Source organism: Aegilops tauschii, chromosome 4 (assembly GCF_002575655.3).
Source record: "Aegilops tauschii subsp. strangulata cultivar AL8/78 chromosome 4, Aet v6.0, whole genome shotgun sequence".
In the NCBI taxonomy this organism is placed as follows: Eukaryota; Viridiplantae; Streptophyta; class Magnoliopsida; order Poales; family Poaceae; genus Aegilops; species Aegilops tauschii.
The window spans coordinates 189168462-189181473 of NC_053038.3; the positions used below are offsets into that span (position 1 = coordinate 189168462).

The following is a 13012-nucleotide window of genomic DNA, read 5'->3' on the forward strand; positions in this document are numbered from 1 at the left end:
TTAGTCAACGGGTCTGCAACATTCAGATCCGTATGTATCTTGCAAATTTCTATGTCTCCCACCTAGACTAAATCCCAGATGGAATTGAAGCATCTTTTGATGTGCTTGGTTCTTTTGTGAAATCTGGATTCCTTTGCTAAGGCAATTGCACCAGTATTGTCACAAAAGATTTTCATTGGACCCGATGCACTAGGTATGACACCTAGATCGGATATGAACACCTTCATCCAGACTCCTTCATTTGCTGCTTCCGAAGCAGCTATGTACTCCGCTTCACACGTAGATCCCGCCATGACACTTTGCTTAGAACTGCACCAACTGACAGCTCCACCATTCAATGTAAACACATATCCGGTTTGCGATTTAGAATCGTCTGGATCAGTGTCAAAGCTTGCATCAATGTAACCATTTACGATGAGCTCTTTGTCACCTCCATAAACGAGAAACATATCCTTAGTCCTTTTCAGGTATTTCAGGATGTTCTTGACCGTTGTCCAGTGATCCACTCCTGGATTACTTTGGTACCTCCCTGCTAAACTTATAGCAAGGCACACATCAGGTCTGGTACACAGCATTGCATACATGATAGAGCCTATGGCTGAAGCATAGGGAACATCTTTCATCTTCCCTCTATCTTTTTTTTGACTGTACACAGTAGGGCAAAACCCCACTGCAATTTTTTGTTTATATTAATCTAAAAAAAGGTAAAGTCCCAGAAAGGAACCAGAGTACAAAAGGCTTGAGATAAGCCAAGAAGGAAAAAACAAAAGAAATAGGAAAGAAAGAAAAAAACAACTAAACAACTAAGAAAAAAAACAAGGATTACAGCACAAGATTATCCAGCCAAAAACAGTATGCTCCAGCATAGCTCTTTTTAATTCTGAATCTGAGAAGAGAGAGCTCCTCCCTAAAGATGGCTTTCCACCTTTGAATGCTGGGTTGAATTGCTTGGAAAATCATGTTGTTCCTGGAGATCCAAATAGCCCAAGAGGCAAGGATGACTATCTCCATGAAGAAAGGAACATGAAGTTTCTGCTTGAGGTCAAGAAAAGCTTCCATGATTGACACATTTGCCTGTCTTGAAGGGCAGATCAGATCCCAACACTGTGCAGCAAAAGGGCAAGTCCAGAAAAGGTGCTGGAGAGTCTCTTCCTGTGGGCAATTGTTGACAGCACAGTTATAGTTGCCCAGCTGAAATGATTTCCTTCTCAGAAGATTTCTAGTATTGAGCCTGTCATAAAGTAGTCTCCAAAAGAACACCTTATGTTTTGGCTGACAAGAACTGCTCCAGATCCAATTGTACTGTTGTGGCACAACTTTGACTCCCATCAGCACTTGGTATGCCTTAGCCACAGAGAATTGCTCAGTTCCCCAGATGTAGCTCCATGTATCTGTGCAATCCAAAGTATCAGAGGCCCTTAAAGTAATGCAGATGTCCTCTATAGCCTCAAATTCCTGGAAAGCTTGCACAGTCAGAGGCAGATGAAATAGGTCCTCTAAGTATTCAGTTTGGAGAAAGGTGTGAACAGTAGCATCCTTGTTTTTCACAAATGAGAATAGGTGGGGGAACATGTCTTGCAAGCAGTGTGAGTGCCAAAGATCAGTCCAAAAATAAGAAATCTTTCCATCACCTATGTTGCATCTGGCCAAGGATTTATAGTTATCAATCAGCTTAAGGTTTGCCTTCCACCAAAAAGATCCCAGCCAGCTATTACCAGGTAGAGAATCATTGCTGTAGTAAGATTCCCAAATCAGATTGACCCAGGGAATATTGTGTCTGTTGTAGAACTTATGCAGTTCTTGAGAAGCAATGCTTTATTCTGGACAAAAATATCAATCACTCCTAACCCACCTTGATTTTTAGGTCTACACACAGTACTCCATGCCACCATGGCAGGTCTATGGTCCTCCAAATCAGGGCCTCTCCAAAGACAATGTCTCAAGTACTTTATGGCTTGGGTTTTGATGGTAATGGGCACATCAAGGCATCCCATGAGATATATCAATAAAGAGTTGAGGACAGATTTCACAAGCAATAATCTCCTAGCCAAAGTCATAAAGGTGGACAAACCCACAATCTTCTTCTGCAGTCTTGTGACAAGGGGAAAACATTGTTCAACAGTAGGCTTATGGAGGCCTAGGGGTACTCCCAAATATTTGATTGGAAAAGATTCCTTCTTGCAATGAAAAGTATTTATTAAAATCTCCATCTTCTCTTCTGGCACATTTATTGGAATCATACTTGATTTATTGTAGTTCACTTTCAGGCCTGTGGCATCAGCAAAAGTATTGAGAAGGGCTTTGAGGCAATGTAATTGCTTTGCATCTGCTTGCATAATAACCAAGGTGTCATCAGCATACTGGACAATTGGAAAATCAGGGCATGACTCTACTTGCAAGGGAGAAGTTACCAAACCCAGGTGCATTGCCTTATTGAGAATTGTCTGAAGTAGATCAGCAGCCAGCACAAAGAGAAGAGGGGACAGAGGATCCCCCTGCCTTACACCTCTAAGGCAATAAAAAAAATTCCAGGAACACCATTTAGTAGTATAGCAGAAGATGCAGAAGTAAACAATAATTTGATCCAAGTAAGCCATCTGTCCCCAAAGCCCTTTGCTTTTAAAATATCCAGCATAGCCTGATGTTCAATGGTGTCAAAAGCCTTTTCAAAATCCAATTTCAGAACAATGATTTCCTCTTTTGACTTATGACATTGGTGCAAATACTCATAAGCCCACCCCAAACAGTCATGAATAGATCTTTCTTTAAGGAATCCATATTGGTTGATGTGTACCAATTGCAGAATCACCTTTTGCAGTCTATTGGCCAGCAACTTAGTAACAATTTTCAGACAGCTGTTCAGTAAAGAGATAGGCCTAAAATCATTTGCAGTCAATGGAGAGTTACCCTTTGGAATGAGAGTTATAAAAGAAGTGTTCAAACTCTCAAGAGAGATGTGTCCTGCATGAAAAGCATAATGAATTTGAGCACATCTTCTTTAATAATGTCCCAACAAGACTTGAGGAATTCATTGTTAAAACCATCAGGGCCAGGAGACTTGTCATTTGGGAGAGCATGGACAACAGCTTCAATTTCTTCAGCAGTAAAAGGCAATTTCAGATTAGCAAAAATATTTGAATGCTGTCTCTGCCCATACAAAGTAACCAGATCAAAGTGCATTGTGGTTTCTTGGGATGTGCCCATTCTTTTCTTGAAAGCATCCAAGAGAATAGCAGCTTTACCAGCATGATCTGAGATCTCCATTTGGTCCTCATTGTGAAGAATAGCAATATGGTTATGCCTGTAATTGATGGAAGCTTTTGTGTGAAATTTTTTTGTGTTTTCATCTCCAAACTTCACCCCCTTGATTTTCCCTCTCTGCTTCCAATAAATCTGTTGGTTCCTCAGTAAAATAAGCAGTTGTTCTTTAAGAAGAGCTCTGCAGCTCCATTCATGAGTATCCAGTTCTCTAAATTCCTCAAAGAAATCCCACATGAAGAGTAGTTCATTTAACTTTGCAATTGTAGATTTCAGACAGGACAGAGATTTAGCCCACAGCTTCAAAGCTCTTCTTAAAATCTTGAACTTAGCATTCAAAGACTTAACAGAATCAAGGTTTCCAACTGGGATGCTCCAAGCAGAGGCAACAACTTGTTTGAAATCAGAATGATGCAGCCAATAGTTCTCAAACCTGAATACTCTTGCCTTTGGGATAGAAGTGCCAATTTTAATTACACAGGGCAAGTGATCAGATATAGGTTTTGCAAGTGGTAGTACAATTGTATTAGGGAAAGAAGTCATCCAGGAGGCAGAAGTGAAAAACCAGTCAAGTTTGACCAACAGAGGATCATGCTGCATGTTACTCCAACTGAACTTTCTACCATGCAAAGGTAATTCAACCAAACCTTGGTTACTAATGGCCTCATTGAACATAAGCATATCATTAACATCTCCCCCAGGTCTGTTCCTATCTGATGGAGCCCTCATAAGGTTGAAATCACCCATTAATATCCAGTCAACATCATCAGGCATGTGGATATTTAGAAACCAGTGAATAAACTCCATTTTGTCTTGAGGATCACATGGGCCATAGATATTTGAAAGAATCCAAGACTGATTGGAAAGCAAACTGGTGAACTGCATGGAAAGTGAGAACCTGTTTTGTGCAATGATCTCCCCAGAGAATTGTGAGCCATTCCAGGCCACAAGAAGCCCCCAGAAGCTCCAACAGAGGGGAGGAAGGCAAAGTTATTAATTCTAGAGGGGCAGAATTTTTTTAAGTAGGTAGTGTCAAAGGTCTCTCTTTTGGTTTCTTGAAGGCACACAATATTACAATCACTCTCATCAATCTTCTGTCTTAAAGCCAAGCATTTGTCCTCAGAGTTCATACCTCTAATGTTCCAATTTAAGATATTCCAGTTTCTGTTGTTGTTATTCATGGAAACAAAAAAAGATTTTGTACCAGAGAGCAAGCACCACCACTTGATCATCATCCAAGAAGGAAAGAAGCTGGCATAGTGCCCTGATCCACAACATAACATAATTCTTGATCATCATCGAAGAAGGAAAGAAGCTGGCATAGTGCCCTGATCCACAACATAACATAATTCCAGTAGTGCAACCAAAGATGACACATGAAAAGACTAGCAGGAAAGTACAGCCACAGGCATACAAGGTTCAGAAAGCACCAAGACCCAAGTCTTACAGTTGGCAAAAGCAGCAACAAACTAATAGGTGTGGGACTACAGACACAATCCCACCACACAACACTCCAAGAGGGGTCCCTAAACATTAAGAAGAGGTGGTAGCATGTCCTTCTCCTTTGGCCAAGGGCACCTTGTCCAAAACCTCCTCATCCATTCTCTTGGGCTTCTTGGCCAGCATGTCCTCCAGTTCCCCCTCAGAAACCTTACACAAAGAGGCAGTGAGATTTTTAACAACTGATTTCTTGATGATGGGAGGGGCAGCATTGCAAGGTAAGCAATTATTATTAGGGCAAGAATTTCTCTTGTAACCAGCATTGCCTTTCTTAATTCTGTCACTTCTTCTTACCTCTGTTTCCACAAGTGGAGTTTTTCCACTTCTCCTCTTCCTTAAGTTTTCCTGGCCAAAAGGTTGCAGCAATGTAACACCCCGCATGTAACTTGCCATATTTGTAACTCCGACTCTTGCCATTTTCGGCTATGTGCTATGTTTTTCCCTTCGTTGTCGGGTTGTCTCTTTCGTTTTGTATTTTGTCATGTCATGCATTTTCATATCATGTCATCATGTGCATTGCATTTGCATACGTGTTCATCTCATGCATCCGATCATTTTCCCCGTTGTCCGTTTTGCAATCCGGCGCTCCTATCTCCTCCGGTGCACCCCTTTCGTTTTCTTTCGTGTGCGGGTGTCAAACTTTCTCAGAATGGACCGAGGCTTGTCAAGTGGCCTTATTATACCACCCGGAGACTACCGGTCAAGTTTCGTTCCATTTGGAGGTCGTTTGGTACTCCAGCGGTTAACCGGGCATCCGCAAAGTCCATTTGTGTGTCCAGCAAAAAACCCCTCCAAAACCATCCCAAAACCCACCAAACTCCCTTCCATGCTCTAGGTCGTTCGATCACGATCGTGTGGGCGAAAACCGCACCTCATTTGAAGCCTCCTAGCTCCCTCTACCTATAAATATGTGGACATCCCGAAAAACGAAATCTCAGTCCAACCCTAGCCCTCGTCCCACTCCGCCGTCGGACACGTCCGGCGGAGCCGGACGCGTCCGCCTCCGCCGCCGCCGCCACGTGGCGCGCCTCCACCGCGCCGCCGCCGAGGCCCGCTCCCGGCCCTCCAGGCCCGCCTCCTCCCGCGCCGCCGCTCGGGCCTCATGCCTGCCCCCGCCGCCGTGCCGCCGCCCTTGCGCCTCGCCGGCGCCGCCACGGCCGCCCGCCGGCCCGCCGGCCTGCCCTGCCGTCCGCCGACCCGCCGGCCGGACCCGCCGCCGCCTCGCCGCCTCCCCGCGCCAGCGCCGACCCCCGCCACCGCGGCCGCCGCCGCCGCGTCCTCCTCCTCCAGCCGGCCCGCCGTTCTCCTTCCTCCGGCGTCGCTCCGGTCGGGCTCGAGCTCCCAGTGCGCCCCGATCCAGATCCGTTGACCAAGGTTGACCCGAGCCCCCCTCTAAATTTTCTAAGTCTGGGATTTTTTCACAGCATATGCCTCTGTTCGTGTTGCTATAACTCCGTGCATGTAGCTCCGATTCGCGCGTGTAATATGTCAAATTGTTTTTCTCGTGATGCTCTTCATTTAATTAAATTGCACCATGTTCATTAGAGGTCATCTTGATGCCCAAATCTCTGTTGGAAGAGGGCTAGTTGCTGTTATTCTCTGGTTCTTATCAGAACTTGGAGATTTGTCATTTTTGTATCATTTAATCTGTGCATCTTATGAGCATGAGCTCTACATGTGTTTTGAAGTATGCCATACCATCTTTCCAGTGGTGTAGTCCATGTATTTTTTTGATCTCTGTGGTGACTAGCACAAGCATGCAAAGTAGGCCCCGTAATATTTCTGATTTCAGGGACAGTGATTTCTCTTAAGTCCTTGTCTGCTGTAATTTTGTTGCCATGTAAACTTGATGCTACAGAGAGATCCATGCATATTTTGGAGATGTTCAGTAAGGATGTTTTGTAGATATAGTTGTATTTGATCCATTCCTGCAATTGTTTGCAATTATGGAGTGCCATATCATGACTCAATCTTGCTCTACTTTTGCTATAAAATATTTCTGGCAGATTCTTAACATAATATGCAATTTCGCCAAGCTTATTGTAGTTGATCCTTACATGCTATGCTTGTGTTCTTGTCATGGTTAGCTTCATAAACATGCCATCTTGCTGTAGGTGTGCTTGGTTTGTCATGAATTGCTCTGTAGTGAGTGCATCAAGCTCACAAATAGGCCTACATATTATTATTTCTGCCATGCTCTGTTTTCTGCTAAGTCTGAAACCTGATAACGAAACTTGCTATGTTTACATGCTTGCCATCATATCTTCTGATCCTTTTTGGCTTTTGATCAGTAAGGGACTTTTGTCATGTGCTTTTATTAGAACACTGCCATGCCTTGTTTTGCTATATTAAGTTCCTGTAGTATGTTGTTTTCGTGCTCTAAACATTGCTACCTGATGCTGTTTTTCTGCCATGTCTAGTTTTTCACTAAGTCTGTGAACCTGTAATCTTTTGCACTTTTGCCATGCTTGTTTGAGCTTGATATGTTGTGATCTAGCCGTAGCTCAGTGTTCATCTTTTGTCAAGTATCTCCTGTAGATTACTTACATGTGCTTTGGTGCTATGTTGGGGTGCTGTAGCATTGTTGCTTGTTGCATTTTAAGTGCTATCTTGCTGTTTATCGCAGTTTAGTGCCATTCTTGTTTTGCTTGCCATTTGCAAACCGTGCATCCGTTTCCGGTGATCTTTATATCGATTTCGACCGAAATCATCTCATCTTTCCAGTGGCATGCTTTGTTTGCCAAGTTACTGGCATGTTCATATTTTTCCTTCCGGAGCACGCATATGCATCGCATATCATATCTCGCATATCATACATGTTTTGCATCATGTTGCTTGTGCATTTCTCGTGATTGATTGTGGTTCCGTTGCTTGTTCTCTTGTCTTGGGTAGAGCCGGGAGACGAGTTCGTGAACGAGGAACCTGTCGAGTACGCTTACGAGGATCAAGCTTTCGACAACTCTGAGAATCTTGCAGGCAAGATGACCACCCCTCGAAATCACTTCTATCTTTGCTATGCTAGTTGTTCGCTCTATTGCCTTGCTCCGCTACCTATTACTTGCTATATCTTGTCTCCCATTTTATCCATGTCAGCCCCTAACCATCCTCTCCTAGCAAACCGTTGTTTGGCTAAGTTACCGCTTTTGCTCAGCCCCTCTTATAGCGTTGCTAGTTGCAGGTGAAGTTGAAGTTTGTTGCATGTCGGAACATGGACATGTTGGGATATCACAATATCTCTTATTTAATTAATGCATCTATATATATTTGGTAAAGGGTGGAAGGCTCGGCCTTATGCCTGGTGTTTTGTTCCACTCTTGCCGCCCTAGTTACTGTTATACCGGAATTATGTTCCTTGAGTTTGCGTTCCTTACGCGGTCGGGTGATTTATGGGACCCCCTTGACAGTTCGCCTTGAATAAAACTCCTCCAGCAAGGCCCAACCTTGGTTTTACCATTTGCTACCTAAGCCTTTTCCCCCGGGTTTTCGCGAGCCCGAGGGTCATCTTTATTTTAAACCCCCGGACCAGTGCTCCTTCGAGTGCTGGCCCAAACCGAGCAATGTCCGGCGCCCCCTGGGCAACCAGGGTCTATGCCAACCCGACGTCTGGCTCATCCGTTGCGCCCTGAGAACGAGATATGTGCAGCTCCTATCGGGATTTGTTGGCACATTCGGGGGCTTTGCTGGTCTTGTTTTACCATTGTCGAGATGTCTTGTAAACCGGGATTCCGAGACTGATCGGGTCTTTCCGGGAGAAGGTTTATCCTTCGTTGACCGTGAGAGCTTATGATGGGCTAAGTTGGGACACCCCTGCAGGGTATTATCTTTCGAAAGCCGTGCCCGCGGTTATGAGGCAGATGGGAATTTGTTAATGTCCGGTTGTAGATAACTTGTCACTTGACCCATTTAAAATACATCAACTGCGTGTGTAGCCGTGATGGTCTCTTCTCGGCGGAGTCCGGGAAGTGAACACGGTATGTGTTATGAATGACGTAAGTAGGTGTTCAGGATCACTTCTTGGTCATTGCTAGATGACGCCCGTTCTGTTGCTTCTCTTCTCGCACTCATTTGCGCAAGTTAGCCACCATATATGCTTTTGCCGCTGCAGCTCCACCTCTTTGCACCATCCTTTCCTACAAGCTTAAATAGTCTTGATCTCGCGGGTGTGAGATTGCTGAGTCCCCGTGACTCACAGATTCTACCAAAATAGTTGCAGGTGCCGACGATGCCAGTGCAGATGATGGCGTCGATCTCAAGTGGGAGTTCGACGAGGAACGTGGTCGTTACTATGTGTCTTTTCCTGATGATCAGTAGTGGAGCCCAGTTGGGACGATCGGGGATCTAGCATTTGGGGTTGTCTTATTTTCATCTGGATTTTGACCGTAGTCGGTCTATATGATTGTATTTTGGATGATGTATGATGATATTTATGTATTGTGTGAAGTGGCGATTGTAAGCCAACTCTTTATCCCATTCTTGTTCATTACATGGGATTGTGTGAAGATGACCCTTCTTGCGACAAAACCACTATGCGGTTATGCCTCTAAGTCGTGCCTCGACACGTGGGAGATATAGCCGCATCGTGGGCATTACAAGCAAGGCCTGTGACTCCACATCATGCAGATTTGCAGCTACCCCAATATTCTCTTTACCCTTGTCCTGTACACCTTCCTCCATGACCTGACAGATTGGTGCATGAGAGGTAGGACATTTGTCAGGTATATGGAACAGAAAAGCTTGGTCCATATTTTCCACAGCAGTGAACAGATCCCACATTCCAGATTTTAACATATTGACAGTCCAGGAAAACTTATCAGGGGACAGGAGCAAGTGGACAATAAAATTAAACCAACTTACAGGAATGTTGGTAGAGAAAGAGCTCCTGTTGTCCAATGCTTGCTCTTTGAAGTGCTGCTTCCACAGTAACAGGCCTTCTTCAGAAACAGATAGTTCAGTGTTAGCAGTGGCAGCCATCTGAATACTTTTCAGACCAAGGAGGGAAGGTGCCATGTTAAAGTGATCATTGATTTGATTAACCCAGTTACCTTGGAGACCTGACTGGAGGTCCTCTAAATTCTCCACAGGCTGTAGACTTCCTCTAGCAGTAATAACATGTTCAGCATTGTCTTTCAAGACTTGAGCTGAAGATCCAGCAGTTGTCATAGGAAGATCAGAAAACATGACAGGCTCCAAGGCTGCTTCCAGAAGTGCAGGTTGGTCAGAAGCGACCTCCAAAGGAGGAGAAACATCAGGAGCAGCCTGTGCTGCAAGAGGGGCAACATGTTGCAGTGGATTTGCAAGAAGCTGATCATGCAAAGCAGCCATTTCCTGGTTTTGCTCCTGCAATACAGGAGGCTCCTCATCATCTGACTGGTAAGCTTGAAATATGTTCTGCAGTCCAGTAGCCATCACAACAGCATCAGGTTGGGCAATTGCAGGAATGGCTTCCACAGTAACTGAAGGTAAAAACATATGAGAATTGTCTCCTTCAGAAAAAGACATGCCTGAAGAGAAACTGCTATTGCTGGGAGCTGGAAGCAGCTCCTCACCATCTGCCCAGGCCATTTCCTCCTGCTGTACAGCATCCAGCAGATCTTCCAACTCAGCATTAGGAACATGTTGATGGTTATCGTCCCAATTATCCCAGTTTGCAGCAACCTGAACATCCATCTCATTATTTATGGCGTCCACAACATGCAAACCCTCAGCAGGCACAGCATTCTCGGGTAAAGGGTGCGGGTCCTCATTAGCAGGAGGCAAAGGATCCTCATCTGCAGGTCCTCCACCAAGGAGCTCACTGGCCAGCACTTCGATGGAGGAAGACCAGCCGTCTCCCTCAAATTCATCCCCTTCAGACCAACGCAAACTTTTTGGGATGGTATCCAAGTTCAGAACTCTTGCCTTGACCACAATGCGACCCATGTGGTCGTCCTCCTTGTCCCAGGAAATCATGCGGCCAAACTTACTAACAGCACAAGCAAGATCTTCAGTGGTGCGGAAATCAAAAGGGACTCCCGTCAGAAGCAACCACACCACTCTGTTAAGATGAACCCTCCTATGATTCCTTCCCTCATCATGCCTCGCAAAGCTAATGAACACATCTCCAAACTCGTGGGGGCTATCAAGGACCAACTTGTCCCTATCCCTAACCCGCGCGAGACGAACATATGCTTCACCGAACGGACACCGCTGGATATCTCGCAGTCCCAGCTGTCTATGCTCTAAAATAAAATCCTCAAGAACATCTCTTACAATGGGGAACGGAGCATCTGCAGGGAGAGGGTGGATGGTCGCAATCGCCCAGTCCTCATGACGACGAGGGCGCTGCGGAAGCACCACCCGAGCCACACCATTGCGCCCAGGAACCTGTTGAATGTTGAAGCCTTGTGGCACAAAGGGGCGTGGGTCGATCGGGATGTTGGCCATCGGCGTCGCCGAAGAACGCGAGATCACCGGCGAAGGGAGGCGCAAAGCACTAGAAGCAGAGCTTGTGCACAGAGGTGAGACAGAGGAACAGAGCGGAGAAGTTGAGGAGGCAAGGGGGCGACGAGGCTGGAAATTAGGAAAAGATCCCAAACAAAGCTCACTAAAAGAGGAAACGAGCGGAGGCTCGCGGGCTGGGCCAACTGATTGGAACCAGTCATGGACCGCATCTAGGTCCCAGGCCTCAGGCGATGGGCTGGGAAAAGTGTCAAACCAGAGGTAAGGAAAAAGCCCAGGTAGGCGAAAGGCATTGCACTCCTTAGCAAAATGGCCCAACTTGCCACATGCGTAGCACTGAAAAGAGGAATTTGAGCGAGCTAGATTCCCGCCCGACGAACCCGCAGCGAGATCCTCGCCCGAAGAGTGAGTAATGGGCAATGAGTGCACATTATTGCCCGAGGCCACATTACTGCTGACGGTCGGAAACTTCGCTAACCGAGCAAAAACTGACTGCCGTGGTTGATCGCCGGAAAAACTACCGGCGGCGGAGCGTGGGCGTGATCCAGACCTGACCAAAGTCCAAGAAGCTTCTTCCTCGCGATAAAAAAGTTGTTCTTCACGTAACCAGTTCGGACCTCCAAAACCCCAAAGATTGAACACTAACTCAAAATCCTTCTCAACCACCCGCCCTTGATTATAAATTTCAAAACCCACTGCTTTGGAGGCAACCGAAAACTTGAAGGATCTGTCCTTGAGATGTAGCACACGAAACCCCTGTGGATAACCACCAAAGCAAGATTGCAATGTGACACTGACTGTGTGACAATCCAACCAAAATCGAGCACGGCAAAAGGAAACCACCAAAGTGAATTCACGTTGACGAAAACCAGGTGAAAACACCACCGGATGACCAAACTTTTGTCTCATAGAGAGGTGAAAATCTTTACCTCGAGCAAATTTGAGAGAGGGAGGATCCATGGCCACGCAGGGCCAAAAAACTACCCACAAAGGGCCCAGAGACAGCCAGGTGGACGGATGGATGGTGGCCGCCGGCGCTGGAGTGGCAGCCGGCGGGAGGAGGGGTGGCCGCCGGGGCCGGAGTGGCCACCGGCGGGGAGCGCCTAGGGAGCGCCTAGAGAGAGCCAAGGGAGGGAGTGAGTTTCGCACACCTTCTCTCTATCTTCTGCAGTGGTCGGGCATTGAGTCTTACTCAATCTCACACCTTGTAATACAGGCAAGAACCCTTTCTTTGCTTGATCCATTTTGAACTTTTTCAAAACTTTGTCAAGGTATGTGTTTTGTGAAAGTCCAATTAAGCGCCTTGATCTATCTCTATAGATCTTGATGCCCAATATATATGCAGCTTCACCGAGGTCTTTCATTGAAAACTCTTATTCAAGTATCCCTTTATGCTATCCAGAAATTCTATATCATTTCCAATTAGCAATATGTCATCCACATATAATATCAGAAATGCTACTGAGCTCCCACTCACTTTCTTGTAAATACAGGCTTCTCCAAAAGTCTGTATAAAACCAAATGCTTTGATCACACTATCAAAGCGTTTATTCCAACTCCGAGAGGCTTGCACCAGTCCATAAATGGATCGCTGGAGCTTGCACACTTTGTTAGCTCCCTTTGGATCGACAAAACCTTCCGGTTGCATCATATACAACTCTTCTTCCAGAAATCCATTCAGGAATGCAGTTTTGACATCCATTTGCCAAATTTCATAATCATAAAATGCGACAATGCTAACATGATTCGGACAGACTTGAGCATCGCTACGGGTGAGAAAGTCTCATCGTAGTCAATCCCTTGAACTTGTCGAAAA

General features: G+C 45.6%; 1 protein-coding gene across 1 annotated transcript; it reads right to left on the reverse strand.

The window, feature by feature from the left end:
• Window positions 1–822: 822 nt before the first annotated feature.
• Window positions 823–11181, reverse strand: LOC141021750 (uncharacterized). The gene is made up of 7 exons (XM_073497608.1): window positions 9349–11181; window positions 5821–6150; window positions 5053–5103; window positions 4837–4908; window positions 2992–4113; window positions 2810–2908; window positions 823–1455 (listed from the first exon to the last, which is right to left on the reverse strand). The coding sequence occupies exons 1-7, from the start codon at window positions 11179–11181 to the stop codon at window positions 823–825; spliced, it is 4140 nt and encodes a 1379-aa protein (XP_073353709.1).
• Window positions 11182–13012: the final 1831 nt, after the last annotated feature.

Excerpts from the sequence above, each read along its gene's own strand:
- LOC141021750 (XM_073497608.1), bottom strand. The coding sequence starts at position 11,181 with ATGGCCAACATCCCGATCGACCCACGCCCCTTTGTGCCACAAGGCTTC. Across the intron at positions 4,114-4,836 it reads ATGAGGAGGTTTTGGACAAG|TCTTGGATTCTTTCAAATAT; the intron begins GTGCCCTTGGCC and ends CTTTCCAATCAG. Across the intron at positions 1,456-2,809 it reads TGGCCAATAGACTGCAAAAG|GAATTTGAGGCTATAGAGGA; the intron begins GTGATTCTGCAA and ends CAAGCTTTCCAG.